Below are 24,231 nucleotides of genomic sequence, written 5' to 3'. Positions count from 1 at the left end.
GGGGCTGGTTAAGGTTGCAGGAGGTATAGGTTTTGGCTGATAGGTAGATGGATTAGAAATTAGCGTACAGGGTTTAGGTAACGCTGAGGAGAGGGAGAGTTGGGGGGAGTTGTGTAATTACTGAAACTCTATCCGGATTCCCTCTATTGGGATGCCAGCATCGGTATTCTGGCCACTGGCATCTCGTCCGCCGGTCATCTTTATGTATTTCATCATAGAAATCAGAATGACACAACGGTTTGGTTTTCTCCAAAATAAATTCTGAAATAGAAGTATTTTATTTATTCAGCACCATCATAGTGGTTTCTAGCATCAACCTAAATTAAATGAAGAAATAACCGCTTCAGACGCCCCTTTCCCTCGTATCTCATAGTTGCCCATCTAATACCTTGTGTTTTTTGTTTGTTTTGTTTCCATAACACCTCTAAATCAGTTTTTACAACTTACTACACAGGGAAGTAATCCAGCCGGATGTGATGGAAGAGATGGTAGTATCCTGTGTCATTAAGCATTTGAATTTGGTGGATGCCCTCCAGTCATTAATAAACTATCAATACAGAGAAGAACATCTTGAGGAGTATGACTTGCTATGTAAAATTGTGGGAGAAACATTCAAGAAACTGAATGCAATGGAAAGACAATTACAGGTAAACATGAGAAAATTCACCATTCTTCTTCTTACAGGCATACATTTAAATATCACATGTTTCTTAAACCTGGTTTAGACTGTTAATTTAAAGTTACATTTTTAAAGTTGTGATTTTAAAGTTAAAATCACGAACCAGTTTTAGGTGTATGATGACTAAAGGTGCCCATACAAGTTACAATTATTGTATACAATATCACATCTCATCTCGATTTTGCTGCACATACTTTTTGTACTCTAGTCTCATCTCATCGCAAAACCGAGATGCGATATTGTATACAATAATTGTAACGTGTATGGGCGCCTTTACTAACATTGAAATGCTGTTAAGTGTGAATTTAATTGTCTATGGTTTTCTGAAAATCAGAAAATTGATTTCCTTTGCATGTATCCATAATATTTTTTTATTTTAATTAGTCAATTAGATCAAAGAATTTCCATTCTTATTTGTTTTTTTCTCTCTGTATATCAACACAGTACGGCTCGCTCTAGAGAACCTTATTGTGCAATTCCAAAGTATCCAAATGAATAATGATGTTGAGGAGGGACTAGTTAGCCTTAGAGACCCAGGATTTTTCATCATCTAGACCAGAGCTGTCCAACCTACCACTCTCCCGTTGCTGTAAACATCGATCAACTGGTAAAGCTTCTTGGTTGGTTTCACAACAGCTGGAGAGCCACAGATTGGCCATGCCTGATCTAGATCATAGTTGTCACATACAGCTATCCTCCTTTCTCGTTAAACAGCCCTTCTTGTAACTCTGGAGCGCCAGCCATCTTTATTTTTCTCCTTTTTTTTCCCCTGAATTTTTCCATTAAAATGCATCTTATTCAGAAAACGGAATAAGAGGCACAAGCAGCTTTGAAATACTACGTTACAGTTTATCTGGAAAACAATGTAGCATTATGTCATATGCAGCTACAGTCACACATGGAATATAGGCCTGCCACATATTTTAATCAGCAAATGCTGCTTTTGTGTCCTATTTGCTCCCTTTAAGACACATTTTAACTGAAAAAGTTGCACAAACAGAGGCCCAATGCTACAGTCACACGGAGCACACACATTATGTATAGCTTGCTTTATAGCGCACAGAGGGTAGATATATGTATATACCTCTGTACACACTAAAATAAATATGGCAAATCTGAAAACTTACTGCTAATATATTTACACATGGCAACATTGTGTAATTTCACTAAGTAAATTATACTCGAACATGAACACTCATTAGTCACTTTATTTACCAGAGCGTTGCTGAGCTGGAACAGAAATGGCAGAGTGAAGTGGAAGATGCATTGAATGGAAAGCTGGAGAACAATGCGCCATTCTTCTATGACTATCACTTCAATGAAGTAAGCAGACTTGGGTATCCGGATGTCTGACAGATAATGTCTAGGTGGACCGTTAATAGGCCAATATTAAAAGGTCGACCTGCACAAGGTGGTCAATGACAAAAAGGTCATCATGGCAATGAGTTTCTCACAATGGTTTCTATTTTTTTTATTCCCATGCTTTACCATCCAAGTGGGCTCTGATTGGCAATGGTACAGCATTCCGAGCTCAGTAGTAGGGTGCGAGTCACCTGACCCAAAGCATTGTGAGCTAAGCTTTTCTATGGTGAACTGTATTTGCTCAGGTGTCAATATTGACACCAAAATAGGGGAAAAAGTCAACCTTTTGTGTGTGCCGTCCTTTTGTAACTGCTGACTTTCTGCATGTTGACCTTTTGCAAAAGTTGACCTATTGACTTCCATCTTAGACCTTGTCTGTGAGCTGATCCACGCCTGTGGACTGGAAAGCTCTGAAATTGTGTTTTGTTCTTTTTGTTCCCCATACAATTCAATGGTCAGTTTGTAATGCCTCTGTATTCAAAACCTCTAGAGTAAAGTAAAGGAATTGGAGCTGTTATGTTCTATGAAAGAAATACTCATTGATGGAAGCGATCCTGAGAATATGGTTTTCTCTCTCAGGTGGGTAAAGCCAAACATTCTCTGATATGCTCTTATTTTGTTTTAGGATTGTGAAAGCTATAAAATGTCTCCTGTCCTTTAGGATTGTTATGGGAGGAGTTTGTTGAGTCGGTACTTGTTTCCTAGCACGGCCACAATCGCGGGCATCGTGTGTCATTTTTAGTGGTATACGACGCGACCGACGCGATGCCCCCGATTTTCCCATTGAAATGCATTGAAAATAGTCAAAATCGCGTCGGTCGCGTCGTCTGCGGCTAAAAAAGCCTTAAATGGTCCAGACGCGATGCCCACGATTTCCCCATAGGAAACAATGTTAAATGGCTCAATGTACCCGCGATGCCCCCGATTTCTCATAGGGAACAATGTTAAATACCTCAATTTCACCAAATCATCATAGGGAACAATGGTAAATGGGCCAGAAAGCCCCAAAAACACCCCAGAACAGTGAAATGTCCCCCCCAAAGTACTTTACGCCACCCCACGTGTGGAGCGTGGCGAGCGGACCCGGATACCTTCACAGGTAAACGCGTCCCTTCGCGGGCTTCACAGGTATCCGCGTCCCCTCGCTGCGCTCGCCACGCTTCGGGCTCGGTGGCTCGCTGCGCTCGCCACACTATTCTATTCTCAACTCCACGCCGACGTGGATAGTGGGGGTATGAAAAGGTCGGAGGACGCGTAACGCCGCCCCTCACGGGCTCGCTGCGCTCGCCACGCTTCGGGTTCGCGTTGATCGTGGGGTGGCGTAAAATACTTTTGGGGGGACATTTCACTGTTCAGGGGTGTTTTGGGGGGTTTATGGCCCATTTAACATTGTTCCCTATGATGATTTGGGTAAATTGACCCATTTAACATTGTTTCCTATGGGAAATCGGGGGCATCGCGGCTAAATTGAGGCATTTAACATTGTTCCCTATGGGAATTTCCTCACGATGCCCACGATCATGATCGTTGTGGCCGTGCTAGGAAACAAGTACCGTTGAGTCCTCCCTCCTGTTCAGACCTCAAACGGGCCAGGATCACAGCTGTTGGCGGAGGTTGACAACTGTGATTCCCGAATTGCATACCCCCTAAGTCTTTATATATATATATGTGTGTGTGTGAGCGGTAAGGAGAGGAGAGTGTTCTTTGTTTTTGTCTTTTTTTTGTTCAGTGTGTTTGTTCTTGTGTGTGCAATGTCTGTGTCTGATAGTGAGAGTAGTCAGATGGGGGAGGATTAAACGAGGGAAACGCAGCCTCCAAGGAACCTGCACAAGCTGCTGCTGATGATCTGTCTCATGACACCGACGTCGTCTTAAATGCTTGTCAGCCCACAGCCCACAATTAAAACTTCTCAGTGTATAAATGAATACCCATCTCTGTAACAAGCAGAGAAGTGTGTTTGTGTGCTTAATGGTCTTTTCTAAGGCACACATTTGTTCATGGGAGTAGCTGTGGGCTAATATCTGAGTAATTTCACATGTGAAAACATTGAAAATGTGATATAAGCCTGGAAATCATGGAGTATTTTTCAGTTGTTTTTTTACAATTTTTGCTTGTTTAGACCTGGTATACGTATGTATTTATAAATAAGAATTGTTAGTAAATTTCAAATTAACATGGGAATGAATGTAAAAAAATAGAAGTCGTATTCTTTCAATGGCGTTCTTATTCGTATAACTACAGAAATACGACCGGTAGTATCGGCCATAAAAAGGCAAAATACTAACCTACTTCTAAAGTAGTAAATTTCCAAATGACGAATATGTGCCCCAATACGCCAATTTCTACCGTATTTTGCTTAGTAAAATTCCCCCAATAAGTGGATTTTTTTGAGGGATGGATTTTAGGGACTAAACTTTTTATTATTATTTTTTTTTCTCCCCCTGCAATAGAGAGAAGTTTTTCCAAGAGGTAAATTCTCTGATTCAAAAATCCTCCCATCCCATGGCAAAAACGAAAACCTTGGTGAAGAGCTTGATGAACAGAGCGGAGTTATTACTTCATGTTACTATTGCCGCACAATCTGGTATAACTAGAAGTATATCCGGCACACCTACAGAGCCTCCAGGTATACAGTATTACAACTATACTTAATTGTTTACAAGAGCTTTAGCAAAAATGCCTTGATCCTGTTCTGTAGGTAAGGTTAGGCTTCAACCCAGAGTTAGGCTTCATAGGGTGCAGACAATATTATATTTTACATATATTATCGTTTATTTCTATGGTGCCACAAGGGTTCTACAGCACCTAACAATACATAAATGTTCAAATAACCAATTGCATTACAAGGAAAATTAGGGCATTATGCAAGGTGGGGACTCTAGTGTGAATGGGTTTGCAAGCCGTGTCGCAGGTTGTAGCCGGGTACAAAATCCCGGGTGCGACCTGGCTTGCAGATGGAAAAGGGGTATAACCCACTGGCCCACCACCCTCTATTACCTGGCCAATTGCTGGCATCAGGAGCCCTGAGCCCTTGCACTAACAGCTTTAAGAAAGTGTGACACGTGTGCCTGATTACTGGATGCGCTTGCACCAACACCTGGACAGGACCTGCATGGATGGGATTAGTTCTAAACCCAGGTAGTTTTGGCCTGAGGCAGCTGAACAACTGTGTCCGGTAAACACTCGGAGTGGCATCCAGACTGGACTGCCACAATATATATAAGCTCGTGAGAGCTTACATTCTAAAGGATATATACAGTATGTGTATTTGTGCAGGCATTTTGCTTCCCATTTGTCTTTATAAATCGCTATACAACCAGTAGACCCTATAAGCCATGGGTCTTCAAACTGTGGCCCTCCAGATGTTGTGGAACGACATGTCCCAACATGCCCTGACAGTTTTGGCATGCTCTTATAGGAATACATGTGGCAATGCATGCTGGAACATGTAGTTTCACAACATCTGGAGGGCCACAGTTTGAAGACCCATGCTATAAGCAGTGCAACATACACCAGCACATAGCACTGCTCACTTCCACGTTGTTGGGACTTTCCTTACCATGGAAGCTCACTGAAGTGTACAGAAAACTTTTACAATGTAATTTTCTCCCAAATCCGCAAGCTGATATAGATTAAACGATAATATCAGCAAGGATTTCAGTTCTGACTTTTGGGCTTTTTATTACATTTATTTAAAGTTATGGTCTCCAGTATAAAGAAATCGTATTTGAACATTTTTCAGCATGTAAATCTACATCGGAGGCTAAGGTGATCTCCCACGCAATGCGTCAGCCAGTCTTCCTGCGCAGCATGTCAGCACCCTCTGATCTAGAAATGATTGGAAGCAATGACTTGGAGTTTAACAGATCAAATCCACGGTAGGCCCAGACTTTTTGAAGTCATCTCCTTAAGCACAAATTTTAAGGAAATATATATATTTTTTAAAAGTCTGATTCTTACACAGCAAAAACAACATGCTTTTATATCTGATCTGTCATATGTAGTATTTTGCTGTTTTCCAGGAGGCGGAATGTAACCAGTCACCGGAGCAGCTCCTTCACTCTGCTGCAGTCCCTGGCTGTTGAAGACAGCAGAGATAAACCAACATACAGTGTTTTGTTAGGCCAGCTGTTTGCATTCATTGGCACCAATCCTGACCAAGCGGTATGCCATACTCTAGACATGTGCATGCTTTGCATTGTGGTTCTAGTTGTTTGATATTTAAATAGCTGTTTTATTGTGTAGGATAGTGTTAAGCTATACATTTCCTTCATGGTGGTATCTATTGCAGGTATCCAGCAGTAGCTTTTTACTTGCTGCCCAGACAAGGTGGCGGCGTGGGAATACACGTAAACAAGCCCTGGTGCACATGAGAGAGCTGCTGACTGCCGCTGTCCGAGTGGGAGGAGTGACACATCTGGTCGGGCCAGTTACTATGGTGCTACAGGGAGGACCAAGGCAGGATAATCTAACTTATTTATTTTATGTTTTCAGCTCCTCCTATCGTAAATGTTCTGAAACTTTACTCATTCTTAGTTATTGGTATTTTATTATTGTAGGGCCACTATATCAAATGTACTTTGTGTGGTATAACTGACATTGATATACACTATTCAGTTATTGCTTATATTGTACTGTAAAACTATTCTTTACCCTGCCCATAACTTGACTGGTACTATAACTCCGACTGACTCCATATAATGCATTTCAGCTGAGCCCCCCCCCCCCCCCCCCCCCCCCCGAAGCCTAACTCTAAGTTCCCCCTTCCCCTGCCTAACCCTATCACGCCCTGGCATTCTTGCATCGGGATGCAGGCTGATGAAATTCCAGAGCCGGTGTTCTGATGGGTATTGGGATTTCATCAGCAGGCATCCCGTCCACCAGTAATATAACTGCATCCCATCTGCATGTCTGTCAGTTATTCTGTATTGCTCCATTCATATTTCATACTATGTTTGTAAACTATGTGTTCTTCACAGGATTGAGGAGCTCACGTGTGGCGGGATGGTGGAACAAGTACAGGAAGCCTTTGGGGAGACCATGACTTCAGTGGTGTCACTCTGTGCTCGCTATCCTATTGCCTGTGCTAACAGCATTGGCCTATTGTGCACCATACCTTACACAAGGTGAGTTAATATGTAAATGTGCGCTATAGTGGTATTCTTTTAAAGGGAGATTATTTTTTTTTTTTACTTTATATATTCCGAAGCTTGCTGAACCATGGTGGTCATTCCATTGAGAACCTCCATTTTGGATACTTAATATAGCTGGTTCTCAATTTTTATATACTGCAGGATCCAGAGCCTGCAGCGCTGTTGAAGTAAGCAGACAAGAGTCAAGGTGGCAGCTGATTGGACAAGCTAGTCTTGTTGTTCTATCTAGAAATTATGACTTATTACATGCTGTTGCTTCAGAAAGAATGCCTCATTAATTTTCACCATTGACTTAAGATTTTTAATAATGCACTTAATTAGGGAAGTTCTCATTTTCACTGAATACATGGATCAAATCCATCTCATTTGCAATAGCTGTTTCTGTAGATTACCAGCAGAAGTGTGTTAACTTGCTAAAGACTACAAAAACTGAGCATATTGTAAACTGGTCATCACAAAAGATGTAAAAGAATAAGGCACATTGTTAATATTTGGATGTGCACTATTTAAGTACTGTGTATAAGCGGTTACAGAAGCTTCTAGAGCAATCCAAATGACTGTATATGGCACTTATGCATTACTTTATCCTCTATTAAGGAGTGAAGAAAAGTGCTTGGTACGCAGTGGATTAGTGCAACTCATGGATCGATTATGCAGCCTGAGCAACCAGGCAGAGTCCATCTCCAGTGAAAAACAGACCAAAAAACAGAAAGTGGCAACCATGGCATGGGCAGCCTTCCAGGTGCTGGCCAACAGATGTGTAGAGTGGGAGAAGGAAGAAGGTATACAGAAATATTTTCTGAAAGTGTTATATAAGCTCTTCTCATCATTTTTGGTGTTTATTTAAATGAGAATTTTTGTTCTATCTCTTTTTCTATGAATCTCTTGGATACTGGCGCAATGAAGGTGGTTCTACAGAGGCCGTACATTCTGGTCTAGCCCGACAGGTGTCCACCCTTCTAACTAACCATTTGGCACGAGCCACTGAATGTTGTGGAAACCAGGCTGCTGGAAATGATGCTTTGCAAGATGTTCTCAGCCTTCTGAATGACCTCTCTAGGTAATGGACAGTTGCCACCTTGAAGTGTCACTAGGATAGGATCATATGATAAATTATTTATATTGCAGTCACTGGACCATGTAAGTAGTCAGTCTTGTTGGTGTAGTTATGACCATTATATGCTAATAATTTTACTCTATTCCCATAGGAGTCAAATAGGGAAAGCCATACTCAGCCAGCCAGCTTGTGTCTCCAAGCTTCTATCATTACTGTTGGATCAGCGCCCTTCCCCAAAGCTTGTCCTCATCATCCTTCAGCTGTGTCGTGCTGCGCTGCCACTGATGAGTGTGGAGGACTGTGTTAATGTGGAGCTTCCCCCTTGGAGCTACTCTGTATCATCCCTGAACAGTGAGCAAGAAGATCCTAGTGACCCAGCTTCAAAGATTGCATCCTTGTTGTTGGCAAAACTAGCTGACTATGTTGTCCCAGGTAATGTTCAGTGTATTGGCCAGATGTGAAGCCTTGTTGCTGAAATGAAATATATTTTTCAAAATAGACAATTGCAAACAATGTCAGTATACTGTAACAGTACAATTTTTTGACCAATTTTTTTTTTAGACCAATTTTGTTTATTTCGGACATTATAAGCAAAATTGGTCAAAATATCTTTGTGTGAATGCGAATAACAACTAATGATACGCATACCCTCCAGCTGTTCATCAAGGTTGTTCGTCAACTGTGCATGCAGCTCAATTTGGATATCTTTCAAAAAGAGCCTATAAACTGTAGCTAGATCTTTCGTCTTTCGTCAACATCTTTCGTCCAGGACACTGGGTTCAAGGGAAATTGGTCATCAATGTCTATCAACAAAATTGGTCAAAAAAATTGTAGTCTGTATGCACCTCAGAGACACACACACACACACGACATGCATGGGAAACACCTGTATTTTCTGTTACTCCTTTATTTATCTCACATGGGGCCAGATGCACTAAGCTTCAAAAGTGATAAACAGCCAGCCAATCAGCTGATAACTGTCATGTCACAGACTGTGTTCGAAAAATGTCAGGCAGGAGCTGATTGGTTGGTTGTTTATCACTCTCCATTTTATCACTTTTGAAGCTTAGTGCATCTGGCCCATGGTAAGCAGTATGATATAATTCACCACTAGTACAACTAATCATGCTTAATACGTATTATGCAAAAAATTATATTATGGCAGACTTAGAGGATATTAAAAATCGGTACTTGTTTTCTAGCACGGTGCCCGTCGGGGTTTATCGCATGCCTTAAGTTAAGGTACTTAAGGCATGCGATGGACCCGATTTTCTTACATTTACAAACTCAATTGCCGGTAAAAGTGAAAATCGCGTTGAGGGGCGACGCGATCAACGCGATTTTCCCATAGGGAACAATGTTAAAATAATTTTAAAGTCAATAACTAGTTGATCGCGTCAGTCGCGGGCCATTATAATGGCCAGCGATGCGATCAACCCGATTTTACATAGGTGACAATGTGAAATGGGCCATTATGGCCCATTTCACATTGAATATGTGTAAAAAGTATAGTTAATGCCCTCCCAATTTTAACGCCACCCCGGTATTAACGCCAACCCGAAGCGTGGCGAGGGGCGGCGGTACGCGTCCTACGACCTTTTCATACCCCTACTATCCACATCGGCGTGGAGATGAGAATAGAAAGTGTGGCGAGCGCAGCGAGCCACCGAGCCCGAAGCGTGGCGAGCAGACGCGGATACCTGTGAAGCCTGCGATGGGACGCGTATACCTGTGAAGCCCGCGATGGGACGCGTATACTTGTGAAGGTATCCCCACTTTCTATTCTCAACTCCACGCCGACGTGGATAGTAGGGGTATGAAAAGGTCGGAGGACGCGTACCGGCGCCCCTCGCGGGCTCGCTACGTTCGCCACGCTTCGGGTTGGCGTCAATACCGGGGTGGCGTTAACAATGGGGGGCATTTGAAACATATGGGGGGTTTCTATGGAAATGGGGTGTTTTGGGGCATTTTACATTAAAATCAATGCAAAATCTGGTCGCAGGGACCATTTTACATTGACTCCAATGTAAAAATTGGGTCGATCGCATCGCATGCGATTTGGTTGACATGCGATGGCCGCGATTTTTCCGACCCGATGCTTACAATCAAAATCGGTGGCGCCGTTCTAGGAAACAAGTACCTAAAAATCAAAGTAATCGCCTATAATGAAAAGATAAGACTTGATGTAAATCTCTGTTTTTCTGTGTGTTATAATTCTGCAGGATGTCAGACTGTGCTTTCTCCCACTACCTCTGAGCCAGACAGCAACCTATCTAAAAGCAGTCCAAAGAGTTCTCAGAAGGGGGATAAGGATTCCGGGGAAGAGAGTGAAGCAGTGGATGGCAAGCTGTCCATTTTTATCCACAAAAGAGAAGATCAGTCATCTCATGAAGTCCTGCAGCCTTTGCTGAGGTAAAGCAGGGGCGCAGTCAAAGACATTGTGCAGCTGGTATATACATGTCAGTTAAAGTTTGCCTAAATTATAATCCCTCAATGCTCCAATTAGTAGATCCCATTGTTAAGGCCAATTCATTTTTATTCATGCAAATCACTACATAATGGGATGTCCTCATTCCTCTCTGTAAACTGTGGTAAATGTATACAGAGTTTTATTCTGAGAAAAGTTTAGCTTTTCATTGGTATCTCACTTGAATTGAATTCTACATTCTATGCTAATTTATGATTTATGAGTAAAGAAAATAAAGTAAAAAATATATTCTACAAATGATGGGTAAATTAAAATATGGGTAAATGTATATTGTAATTAAATGTTTACTGCGCAACAATCCCCATAACCGCAAACAGCATTGTAATGTACACTGCCACACAAATATTCCACAGCTCCTATTGGAGTATGCAGTGTGCTTAGCAAAAGTTTGTAAAATGAGAATTGTCAAGTTTATAATGAGTATAATTTATAAAAAGAAAAAAAAAATTACAATTGTGAACTCCTTCATAATTATGATCAGTGATCTTCTGTAACTGGTATTTGTAGATCTTTAGAACTCTTACTAAATAGCTGGATTTTGGGTGAAATGATCACTTTTGATATGCACACCCAAAAGAAAACATTTGCAGTTGAATATTTCATAAGAAGTTAATTACAATGATCAACATCTGTACACAACATAGAGCTGCATATTTTGCAAAATACACAGCTTGCATATGTCATTGATAGAGACAGGATTATATGCAACAAAAAAAGCTTGAAATATGCATGCAAATATGCATGATAAATACTTAAAATATGCATGAAAAGTGTTAAAATATGCTACATTAAATAATAAAAAAAGTAATTTTTTACTTATTTATTTTAAAATCGGCATACAATTAGTTGCAAATAAACCTCAAAAATAGGCCTACAGCATCTGCAGATGTCAGTATGCTGGCTGCTACAGCATACTGCAGCGTCCGAAGCTCTTCTTGCATCAACTGCACGGACCCTCATCTCCAGCGCCGATGGATCAAATGTCAGCATAGCGTGTGAGGGCGGCACAGCGGAAGGCTTCCTCCCTGCGCCGCATACTCACTGTGACACAGCATTTTCTTTACGCCGCGTGATGTCACAACCCTTCTGCCCGCCTCCTCTGCTGCAGAAGTCTGTCTCTTGGTGTAAAGTCCCAGGCCAGGGTCAGGCAAAGGTTCAGGAGCTTCGTAATGGCATCCGCCCTGACTGACTTTTATCAACATGGATTGGCCGCCTAGAGCAGTGTCAGACATATCGTACATCCAAGGTTCCCCACACTGCGCACATATTGCCCCAGCCTGCACACTCTACCACTACCTGTCCAGCAGCAGCAGGGAAAGCAGTGCTGTGACTCGCGGGTGGGAAGAGGGCGGGGCCTAAAATATGCACCATCACTAGATTTTAGGTAAAATATGCAATAACCAGTGAGAATGGGAAAAATATGCAAATGCATATGCAAATATGCAAATGCATATAATCCTGTCTCTAGTCATTGATATTGTTTTCCCATTTACTGTATATATTGTTTTGACTTAGTCCTCTACTTTTATAGTAGTTCAGAAGGACGACCCTTCCGTCTTGGCACTGGTGCAAACATGGAAAAAGTGGTGAAGATGGATCGAGATATGACTAAAGTTAGTGTTCATTTTTTGTTGTGCTTCATGGTAAATACCCTAGCGACACCCCACCACTATTCTACTTTGTTTGGGGAGTCACCCTAGTGCACATCTCGGGGCCCATCTTTAGGACCTATCCAATGGCTCCCTTCTGGTTCCTCCTGTTGTGCTCGCCATCCTTTGCTGTGTGACATCGCATAGTCATGTGCACTGCAGTCATGGGTGGGTGGCTCCAGACCATTGTGCCCCCACACAGAATAAAGTAGAGAACAAGCCTTACTTTAATGGAAAGTGACAGGACACTGTGCAGTACCCCTTGGGCAAACCTATCTGTGAATAATAATCCATTTAGCATTTTTTTTTAATTGGTAAATATGGGCAATAAAAATAATATTTCATGTAATTTTCTCCAAAAAGCAGAAAAATGGGTTTATGATGAAGGACTGAGTGTAACGATTTCAACAACACTGTGTAAAGGGTAAACACTAAAAACAAAACCTATAGTGACAATTTAATGTAGGCCAAATCACTCAACACATTTATTTGCTCAACTATTCTGCAGAGTACATGTAATTGTAAACCATGACTTCTCACTGCGAAAGGAAGTCTATGTATGCTGCACTTGTATTTGTGTAGCACTATATTGTATTTTATGACCATGCTTTTTTTTTTTTTTCTATCCTTTTTTATTTATTTTTTTAGAGTGGGTGCTGTGAAGTAATCACCGAAGAATCGGCTGCTGCGCTCCGGAAAGCCACCAAATGGGCACAATCTGGTCTAATAGTTAGCGTTGGGCCTCCAGTTGAAATAGTGAGTCCGGAAGCTGCAAGTAACCTTTCTACTGGAGACAAAAAGAAAACTGCCCAAACCTCCATCTGTAGAGAGAGAAACTCAGAGCTTGCCAGGTACAAAGATTCAAAAGCATAACACAGGCATGTCCAACCTTGGCCCTACAGCTGTTGTCCCATCATGCCTTGCCACAGTTTTGCTTTTAGGGAATGCTAAAGCTATTGCAAGACATTGGATGTGTAGTTTCACTACAGCTGCAGGGCCAATGTTGGACATGCCTTGTATAACATATCCTAACAAGTATTCAATGTGTCAAGTGCAGCGCTCTACCCATTTTAATCGAAAGGGTGTTGGTCTGGTTTGTAGATTGACGGATAAGAAAATAATAGAATAAATGAATAATTGGGCAGGTACTGTTGTGCAAAAAAAAAAACCTTTACTCAGTTAAGGGGGTTTCTTACATACAAACAGGGTGCAAGAATATATACATATACAAGGTTAGCGTGATACAGTAAATGCAGGTCTAATTTCACAATACACTAATATCACAGTATTTAGACTCCTCTGAGTCTGAATTGAGCTGGGTGGTGGTGGGGGGGTCTGGGGTTGGGTGCCTGTCCGATAGGAGGGGGGCCCAGGGAGGTTGCTGGTACAAGTGTCTTAAACTTCCCGTGGCTGTGCCACGTCCCGGATGTTGCTGGCCGGCTTGCAGTGGTTGTGTGATCCTGCAGCGAGTGGGGGGCCATCTCGGCGGGTGGTACTGGTGGACGTCGCTGTGGTGGGGGTAGGTGGTGGCAGGCCCGGGCGCTCCTTTTGTCCTCCCTCCCGTACAGCCGACCGCGCAGGTCTCCAGTTGTGCACTGTATCCCTTTGCCGTCCGACGCTGCGGGTGGGGGGACGTGGGGCGTCTGACAGGGGCCGTGGGCAGGTGGAGCTTTTGATCGCTCCTCCCCGCCTCGGTGCCTTGTCTACGGACCTAGCCAACTCACCTCCTCCTGGTTCCGGCGCTGGTCTCCTGTTCCCGTCTCGACGCGCTGACTGTAAGATTTCTGCGCTGCGGTCTCTCCGATGCCGTCACCGTTCAGCGTCCTTCAGTGCTCCTGGGGCTTCCTTGGTGTTCTCCTTCGGTTTGGGGATTGGTTGGGGGCGATGTGGCTGGTGCTTCTAACTCCAACGCGTTTCGGCCTGGTGTTGGCCTTCTTCTAGGGAGATTTACAGTCTGAGAGTCCCGTCTCTCTGTTATAGGTATACATCCTTACAAGAAATGTTTAGTTGGCAAGGATATACAAACAAATGTATGGCATTTTGCTGGAGTAAAGCGAAAGTAGTTTTTTTTTTCAAATTTGCATCTAGTTCTTGAGAAAATGGATACCCATAATAGGCCAGAATCTGCCAGAACTTTCTAGATGGTTAGAAACGGGAATTTTCATGGTGTTCACTCCGCTATCATTCTATAATCTTTTAGATCTGTTTGAGAGCATTCTTTCATTGATATAGGGGGCAATGGAACATTGGGGTATAGTGGCTTAGCTGGAGTTAGTTCACTTTCAATATTACAGAACAAAAACTCTGCATCAGTCCTTTACCTCCCCTCTTATTTCCATCCATGCATGTTAAGGAGAAGGATATAAGCACAGTTTTATTTTACCTTGTCCAGTGGTCCTTCTGATTTGCCTAACGCCTAGTCAGGTACTGGTGTCCTATGCGCACCTTGTCACACTTGAGGTCAGTGGCAATGTTTACCTGCTGAAGATTCCACAGAAACAGCAGAGCCAGAATTAAGTACAGCCTGTCTATTGTAGAGCTTATACAAACTTCCCCAATGATCCAAGCAGGGATTTTCCTTCCTCCCTTTCTGCAAGAGTGTTAAGGAGTAAACCCTCCTTTCTTATGGTACCCATCCAGTGACCTCTCCAGATCAGCTGACCTGGACTCAATACGTTGCAAAATTAGTCCTGTGCTTTGGTCAAGGTTTCATCTTTTATGGTTATCGTGGATTTTACTTTCACATTTAAACTGAGGAAGCCTCAAATGCCAACAACCACTAAATAGTGAGGAATATGATGTTTTTTTTTAATGTGTTCTTCCCTTCATTCAGATTAATCCATTGATTAGGCTTTTCATTTAGGAGTACCTCCTCTCAATTTGAAATATTCACAGTACTTTGAGTAAATTGGAAGTGAGTCCTTAGTACGGAGTAGCGGAGGAGTAGTGTGCAGTCAGTAATCGGATCCATCTGTGTCTGGCCGCTGTGTACTGTCTCAGTGCAGGGCCAGATTAAGGGCCTAATGGGCCTGGAGATGAAACCATGCATAATTGTGTGAAAAATAGAAATGCAATGTGGGGGCAGCAGCTCCATCCGCCCTATTGTTAATCTTGCCCTGTCTCCGTGCTTCTCAGCAAGGCCTGTAGGATTAATGCTGGTGCTGCTTCCTCCACCTGTGTCAGCGCAGGGCAGATGTGAACCACTGCTCTATTGCATGTAATTAAGATTTAAATGTTACTTAAGATATAGGGGTAAAGGTACTAAGCCTTTGAGAGTGTTGGGTAGTTTATTTTCTCTCCTTTTATCAATCCGCTTCTAGCTGTCCTTTATCAAACACCACCAGTAACATGACAATTAGGAGCTGATTGGATGGTACATTATCTTTCTCCACTTGACCAAGGGCGTTACAACCATAGGTGCAAGGGGTGCAGCTGCTATGGGGCCCAGAGCTGAATGGGGTACATCTTTACTGTATAAGTAATATGTTTTACATACATTTATCTCCCGTCAGTTGCTAAATACAAACTTTTGCTAAGGAGCCTGGTTTTGAGGTTAGGTACGTCATCTTGTACGAAATGTCCAAATACTTGGGTAACAGCACTGTGAGACTACTTGCCTGCATTAGAGGAAACGTAGATCTTCGCAAATACCCATCCAGATGTTTTTATTTCTCTCCACTGATATTCTGTTAGACGCACACACATATCATTTGTACCTATAAATAAACATATAAGTCCTGATTCGGATTGACACGCTCCCCTGCGTGTTCACACAGTGGAGAGATGCTTAGCGACCTGCACATGTGCATAATCTTTTATGCCTAAAGGGTTGAAGATTAGAGGAGAGTCTTATAGTCCATGGGAGGACATTCCACCGAGTGCAGCCCAGAGAAAGCCTTGCATCGTGATTGGGAGCAAATAACAGGTGTGCATGAGAGTTCTAGATCTTTTTAGGAGTGAAGAGGTGTAGTTGGGAGATAGTTTGAGATAAACATAGATGTGTGGGGGCCTCTACAATATCAATTGTAAGTGTACAAATTGCAGTGTTCCCTAATGGATTTGGAGAAAGAGATGTAATATTAGTTAAATAAATGCTGTAGTTAGCTACATTACATGTGTAGATCCACTTATTTCCGAAGAATAATTTTTTTGTTGTTGCTTAACAATAGACTCATATTTTCCAAAACACATCTTGACATCCATTTGCAATAAATCTTTCTCTCCTGATGAAATGTAACTGCATATTGATATAATATATATTTATATATATATATTTTTATTTTATTTTAGAACTGATCCTGTGCGTCCGTTTATTAGTGGGCATGTAGCAAATAGCATGGCTGCAGAAGTCATTGCTCTACTTCACAGTTTGCTGATGGCCCCAGAGTCTAATGCAGCACAAATATGGACCACAACTGCAGAAAAGGTAGTCCAGCACAGCATGTTATGGGTTGGTTTTCTCTGTAGTTTTCGAGTGAACAGAAAAACAGTCTCAAATTGTTGTCTGATATTAAACCTGATCGATAAGCCAGTTACTTCGTGTTTGTAAAATAGTCTTATAGATATCATTCAGAAATATATAATGTGTTCTAATTTTGTTTCTTCAATTATGCAGGTTCTTTCCCGTGCCCTAATGCATATCCCTCAGCTGGGCAAATATGCTGAGAACATATTGGAGAATGGCAGTGGTTGTGGCAGGAAACTGGCCAAACTACAGGGCATAGCGAGACAAGCTGTTGCTGCTCTGTGTGCTCTAGGGGGGTTCAAGGAGACTATTAAAATAGGATCAGAAGTCCAGGTAACACTACTTACATGTCATGTTTGCTATATTGCTTACCAAAATGGGCAAAATTCCTGCCATGCACATTCAGATTTCACCTTAGGAACAGTTTCAATTAAGAATGTGTTGTGATCCCTGGTCTCCCTTGTGTGCGTTCTATAAACTTTTTCTCAAACTGTGTATGGAGGTCTTATAAGCCTCTATACAGAGTAAACATGACACTGTACTTCCTTGAATCTATGCTATACCACTTATATGGCATCCTATTAACTGCCTGACTCTGTTTGTCATAGCACAGAGGTTTCCAAATTTTGTCCTTTAAGGTGCGTACACACGGGGGAGATATATAGCTCAGCCATATATTGCTAGAATAATGTTGCTGAGCAATATATTGCTCAGTGTCTCCTTTTCATTAGCGACCAGAGATGGTCGCTGATGAAAAGGAACCTCTGCCGGGGGAGCCGCAGAGGTAATCAGCTGGTCACAGGAGCAAGTTCCTGCGACCAGCGATTAGATAGGGGCTGAAAACGGGAGCGCGCACCTGGCGATTTATCGCTGGGGCACACTCCCATCACTGGCAATATGGTCGCCAGCGACCATATTTCCAGCGATTTATAGCCAATATCGCTGCCGTGTGTACACAGCTTTAGGCACTGTAATAGTCCATGTTTTAACTATATAGTTAGATCTTAAAACCCTGGACTGTTAGGGTGCCTTGAAGAGCTGCGTTTGAAAACTTTTGTCATGGACTGCTGGCATATTCTCTAGCCCAGGGGTTCTCAATCTCGCTCCTCAGGACCCTACACAGTTTATGTTTTCCAGGTCACCCGGTAGGTGCGCTCATTACTCATTGACCCATTTTAAAAGATCCACAGGTGGAGCTAATTATTTCACCTGTGATTCTGTGCACTGCACATAACATGCACTGTGTGGGGTCCTGAGGACCAAGTGTGAGAACCTGTGCTCTTGCCAAGTCAACTTTCTACTATGCCGGGTATCTCTCAATCAAATGTACAGTGTTTGTCATATTCTGCTGTTTAATACATTCACCAAAATGAAACCATATGAAATTGCATCTGGTGATGCCTCATTGTCCTAATGACCAGAGTAAAGGGATGTAGGATTTCAATTACATTTTCCTTATACAGTATAAGAAAAATCAAATCGAAATATAGACCACATCAAACCATGTGTACGGGTCGTTAGCCTCAAGATCTGCCATGTTTTATAAGCCCACATCTCATGTGCTGGGTAATGTTTCATGTACCCTAGTCAAAGTTACTTTGAAAATTCAACACCTTTTTTTCTTTATTGTGTATTATTCTTGTCACCTGTATATAACATTTATCAGGCTTGAAAAAATTCAGAAAGATGTCAATTTGTTTTCCTGTTAGGTGCTTGGTAAAGGTGTATCGGGCAGTATAGGCGTAGTTGTATCCATTAATGAACAGGAAGGTATTGCAACTGTGAAATTCCCAAATCTTGATTTTAGAAAATCTTCCAAGGCATCTGACACATTGACTATCCCACTGTTTAGACTCTGTGTCCCACGCTCTGAGGTAAGCAGTTGTATTAAAATGTTCATAATGATTTGTAAACATTTGTCCAATCTACATTGAAAATGTACTCTTCAGGTTTTTTTTTTAATCTAGTTTAAGCATTCCCTTTTCTCTAACATTACTTTGAGGGTTGCAGACATAAGGCCATACCACTAAGAAGATGGTATATTTTAATTTTAAAATGCTACCAAATGTTTGTGATGCCATACAAACAATATGCAAAGTGATAGTGCAACCTGACATGTGACAAGTATAATATGGTGTTAGTAATTCTTAGGAACAACACAGCTGTATTTAAAAAAAAAAAAAAACATTCTAAAGGTTTTGTGTATGGGAGTGGGGTTTGTGCTGCAGCTTCACCTATCTGCCAATGTGACAATGATTAATGATGCTAAGCATCAGGAGCCAAGGCACACTGACTGCAAGTGTGCAATTTATTACTGGGAGTTGACTAAGTCCTATGAGACTTTGCACAAGAGGTCAGAGGCTGAGAGGCTTGTGCTGAGCTCTTCTTGGTGGAGCTCATCATGTGCTTCTCAGGCCCATGAAAGACAGCAGCAGCGGCCTCGTCATTGGAGGTTTTTTTTAATCACAGCGCTGAGCCTATCAGGGCCCCTACAGAGTAAGATACAGAGGGACAAACACAGACTTTTCATGTGGTATTTTATATATATTTATGTTTATATTAATCCCCCTCCCCTCTTCAGTTACCCATTGACCAAGTTTATACTGCCTTTATGTGTTTTGGCAGTGTAATATTCTACTGTGCAGTTTGCGGCCAGTAATGACAAGGGGGAAGGGGGACCCCTGTCTAAAGTGACCCAGTCTCCCCGAAGTCTTAATCTGGCCCTGACAGGGAGAGGAAGATCATTAGGCTCTTGGTGCAAATAGGCCCCTGGGTCCAGAAGGGCCTGCACCGCACACTCTCTGCACCAAATTTTTTAATACTTAACCTTGCCAGAGGGCAGTGACAGTAACTGAACACTAGGTGGTGCACAGGTCTCCAGGAAAATGCTGCTGCATATTTGCCATGTGCAGTATGTAAAGTCATCTGCAAGAGAGGCATCCACTAGTAATTGGCAGGCAAGTTTGTAAACTTATTATGTTTGTATATATATCACAGGAATATCATTTTTTTTCAGGTGCTGAAAGTTTACATTTTCTTTAAATGCATTTCAATTTTATTTAGACATTCATTTTATCTAATAATGAAATGTTTTTGATAGGAGTCTAACCCCCTTAATCCAATGCTACCATGTCTCTGCTGAGTTTGTGCTACATTTGAAATGATGATGTGCTTCCTGTGAGTCCATTTTGTGACATGTGCAGATGCCAAGTTTTCATTATTTATTTTCAGCTTTTGCACAGCATGCAGATGCCATTCATTTTGTACATATCTTAAAATTAGAGGTGCAAAACCTGTTGTTTTAATTGTAATATTAATAAATCCAGTAAATACTGTTTGTTGTATATACTTAGTAATGTGTAAAGGTAATTCCAGTTCAGTTGTTAGATTTAAACCTTTTAAAGACATGAAACATTTTTTGGATTATTGCAAGCACGGTTAGTTAAACGGTGTACTCCTGTATAGTAACACTATATGATGTCGGAATAAAAATAAGATGCATCTCTAGTCTGCCTGAATAAACCAAGTCTCTTTGATGGTATGTATAGCGTTTTTTTATTTGGTTCATATGCTACAGTCCATCACAATTTAAAAAAGCATTTTACCCATGATACAGATTTCTGTCCTCACACATTTATGCCTGGTACACACCAGGACGACTAGGGCCCGATCCCCTCAATCTAGATCCAATTCCGACCAATTGGATGTAGATTGTGTGGTGATTGGGCCCTTTTCTGTCCTGGTGTGGACCGATACCGATCCGATGCGCGGTCCCGCGGGTCGGTCTGTATTCAGATCCTACCTGCTGCAGGTAGGATCTGAATAACGACCATACTGCCGGGTGCGGGTCGCCATCGGATCGGACCCGCTCACGGTGCACATCGTGAGCGGGTCGTGCCCCCCCCCCGCGTCATCGTGAGCGGATCTGAAGAAACACTGACGACCCGCTCACAATGTGCATCGTGAGCGGGTCGTCGTGGTGTGTACCCCACATAAGCCTCAGTATATCATGCAGTGTGAGATGCCTAATGTAGTGAGCTGGCTGTTCCCACTAGTGTCGGTGTTGTCGTCTCACCCCCAAATAAATGCATCCAATTTGTCAACACAGTGTGACCAAGATGCATCAGGAGACAGTGTTGGATATTTTTATATGTGATACTTGTATATCTGTGAGCAACGGAGTCTGATATTGAAGCACAAGGGACTCGGGGTAATTCTGGTTCTCTCGCAAAGGCAAATTCTCTCTCAGATGGACAAACCATATGCACTGCATGTGGGCCTGATATAACATGCTACATTTGGATGGGGTTTGTACTTCAGACTGATATCTATATTGCAGTGTAAAAATAAAGTAGCCAGTATTTACCCTGCACAGAAACAAAATAATGCACCCAAATCTAACGCTTAGCACATGTTACATCTGCCCCACCTGCAGTGCATATGGTTTTGTCCGTCTGAGAGTGAATTTGCCTTTGCGAGTGGGCCAGAATTTCCCCCTCGGTCACACACAGATACATCAAATTTTGAAAAAAGGGGGAGTTGGAGGAAACCTCTCATAGGGCGCAGTACACAATAAACATTAAACAATATGCGCCCTATGAGAGGTTTCCTCCAACTCCCCCTTTTTTCAAAATTGCATTTTGGGTGTTGGTGACACCTAGGGGGCAACCCTCTCTAAGGCAGCACTGCGCTATTGGGACTTGTTTATTTTTGTTGTTTCTGTAAGATACATCAAATTAAACGTCCTTCTCCTGAAATGCGACTTATCACAACTTTGTAAAAAAAAAAAAAGTCACCTAACGCTAGCAGTGTCTAACGGAACCTGGTGTGCCAAGAGGAAGCTGTTTCTCACAACTGCAGCCAAGATGTAGGAAGACACAATTGTAGCTTTTACATGAAGCAGTGACAGGCTTTCCCCTTCCTCCGGTCACCTCTCAGTTCTGCAGTTTGGTTTATTCAGGCAAGAGTGATGCAACTCATTTTCCCATAAAATGGTGATCCGTTGTGACTCCTGACTCATCTGCAGATTCCGCAGCTCCATCTGGCAGGACAGGAGACTACAGCACACCTTTTTATTGATCTACTTGTAATTCTGTTTTTTTTATGGTGGAGAGTTATAAAATAATTGAAAGCTCCAGTTAATGACATCCCTCATTACTTAGAAACTAACTGCTTGAATTTAACTTTTTGCCGCTCCAACATCCACCCCCATCAGGCATTGCCTCTCCATAAACTGTCCATTACTGAGAAGGTAGTGCAGGCAGTCCAGTCCATGTTACTCCCCCAGGAAGGATGCCTGTCTATTCACACCTCACTTCCTGCAACAGGAGATGCCTCAACTCCAGTTATGGCAGTGGTACGACTTCTTGCAGAGATCAGGACAAGGTAAGCACCTCTGCTTCTGTTTGTCATTTAACATAGTCGCTAGCCACCCAAACTCTATGTTCCCTAATGTCATTCTTAAGAATACAGCTTTATACGCCGCTTATCTTGAGTTATGCTGTTGTCTATAGTTGGGGCACTGTTGAATTTTTATAGCTGATGCTCTACACATTACTAATTGTACTAATATGCTGTAGTTATGGGTATTATAAACATTGCAGTTAAGTCTGAAGCTGGTTACACACTTGTCTAAATATCAACCTCTGACTTATTGTTCTTGTTTGTTGAAGTGTGTACGCTCACCCAGTCCCTGGTTTCATCCAGTCTTGGTCATCTGGTCTTAAACTTGCTAATAAATTAGGGTCCAGATCACCAATAATTAGACCAATTTATTAGTAGCTATGATCCTGAGACTGGTTGTTCTTCCCTGAATGGCAGTGAGCCTCCCATTTCAACTCTCAGGGGCAGATTCATTAAAGCTGGAGAAGTAATAAAGTGGAAGGTGATAACACAGCAGCCAATCAGCCCCATGCTGTCATTTTTCAGAACCAGGTAAGTTACCACCAGCCACTTCTCCAGGCTGACAGTATGTGCCAGGTCTGCCAAAGATTGGAAGAGCTCAGGGAGGGCAGAGACCTCCCGTGGAGCAGAAGGGCTCCACTGCAACCCTTCAGCAGATGCAGGGAGATATGCAACAAAATGGGATGGGTGTATACTTTAAGTATATTAAGTGTTTTATCTGCAATGGGATTGGACCAGTGTGTACCCAGCTTATACCATTTTTTAGACCGTTGATCGGTCAGTAAATGTATCTGTTATTCTTTCAACCTTTTACTATTTTTCTATTTACTTAAACAGTTTTTATTGGCTTTTCCCTATGTTAGAGCTTGTCTGGTCATGGCTCAGCTGTTAGAGGACAGTTCATTCTGTGAAGAGTTCATACAGCAGTGTCCTGCTGCTGTAGAAGTACTGAACCTTGTAGCACAGGAATGTAGTCCAGGTAGGTGTCCTTACAATACTAGACAATACCATAATGCTCAGAAAGAACCACGTAAATATGTTTAACGGTTATGGTATAAAACATAGACTGACTCATGATATACAGTCATATGGTCGACAGTCACAAGGTCGACAGGGTTAAAAGGTCAACATGGCCAATAGGTCAACATGGAAAAAGGTCGACATGAGTTTTTAATGTTTTTATGTTGCCTAAGTTGACATGGGTCGACATGGACACTGTCTAAGTGTAGCTCGCTATGCTTCGGGCTCGGCACACTTTTATTCTCCCTCCATGCCCTAGTGGATGGTAGGTCTTTAAATAGCGCCTGTCAGCACATGTCTGCTGATAATTTTGAAGAAAAAAAAACCCGGAATGTCGACCTTTTGACCCTGTCGACCTTTTGACCCTGTCGACCTATTGTGTGTTGACCTTTAAACTCTGTCTACCTTTTGACCCTGTCGACCTTACTGTCTATAATGAGTCAGTCTATGATCAGTCCAGATACCCTTTTAACTAAAGCAGGTGATTTTTCATTTATGGCCACTTAGGCTAAATGCAATAGTGTTCCGAGTTCCAGAGTTGTGGGACTTGTGTGCGAGTCTGCCTGTTTTTTTTGTTTTTTTAAAGCGGCACTCCTCTACAAAACGGAACCAGGATGCTGCTTTAAAAAAACAGGCATACTCTAACACAAGTCTCACATCTCCAGAACTGAGAAGCTGGGACATTAAGCCTACTTGTTTGTGTTGTGGCATTCAATTAGAGGTGATAGTGTTATATTTTTGAGTGTTAACTTATCGCACATATTGCCCATTAATTTTACTTCTCCCCTTTTTATCTCGGGTTTTTTTTTTTTTTTAATGTGCAGTCCAATTAGAAAATTTGTGTTATAGTAAGTGCTTCACCTGACAGTTCTTGCTGGTTTATTACATGCCAAGTATACAGGTGTGTCCTTGCCCAGTTTGCATAAAATAGCTTTTTACATGTTTAGCATGCTTT

The 24,231-nt window shown here is 42.1% G+C and overlaps 1 protein-coding gene across 6 annotated transcripts in view; it reads left to right on the top strand.

Moving 5' to 3' along the window:
- HECTD4 (HECT domain E3 ubiquitin protein ligase 4) overlaps nt 1–24,231 on the top strand; it is a 203,551-nt gene that overhangs the window by 128,008 nt on the left and 51,312 nt on the right. For all 6 annotated transcript variants that reach the window (XM_083151437.1, XM_083151436.1, XM_083151433.1 and 3 more), the window contains exons 26-44: nt 455–647; nt 1,898–2,002; nt 2,532–2,620; nt 4,492–4,667; nt 5,784–5,919; nt 6,064–6,205; nt 6,333–6,499; nt 7,021–7,167; nt 7,792–7,976; nt 8,101–8,254; nt 8,403–8,683; nt 10,474–10,663; nt 12,271–12,352; nt 13,037–13,239; nt 16,679–16,814; nt 17,004–17,186; nt 18,563–18,727; nt 22,069–22,238; nt 23,120–23,235. In XM_083151437.1, the coding sequence (XP_083007563.1) occupies nt 455–647; nt 1,898–2,002; nt 2,532–2,620; nt 4,492–4,667; nt 5,784–5,919; nt 6,064–6,205; nt 6,333–6,499; nt 7,021–7,167; nt 7,792–7,976; nt 8,101–8,254; nt 8,403–8,683; nt 10,474–10,663; nt 12,271–12,352; nt 13,037–13,239; nt 16,679–16,814; nt 17,004–17,186; nt 18,563–18,727; nt 22,069–22,238; nt 23,120–23,235 (3,020 nt within the window). The remainder of the gene's footprint in view (nt 1–454; nt 648–1,897; nt 2,003–2,531; nt 2,621–4,491; nt 4,668–5,783; nt 5,920–6,063; nt 6,206–6,332; nt 6,500–7,020; nt 7,168–7,791; nt 7,977–8,100; nt 8,255–8,402; nt 8,684–10,473; nt 10,664–12,270; nt 12,353–13,036; nt 13,240–16,678; nt 16,815–17,003; nt 17,187–18,562; nt 18,728–22,068; nt 22,239–23,119; nt 23,236–24,231) is intronic.

This window comes from Crinia signifera, chromosome 1 (assembly GCF_055691185.1).
Source record: "Crinia signifera chromosome 1, ASM5569118v1, whole genome shotgun sequence".
In the NCBI taxonomy this organism is placed as follows: domain Eukaryota; kingdom Metazoa; phylum Chordata; class Amphibia; order Anura; family Myobatrachidae; genus Crinia; species Crinia signifera.
The sequence above is the reverse complement of the archived record's forward strand: the minus strand, read 5'-3'. Positions and strand labels throughout refer to the sequence as shown.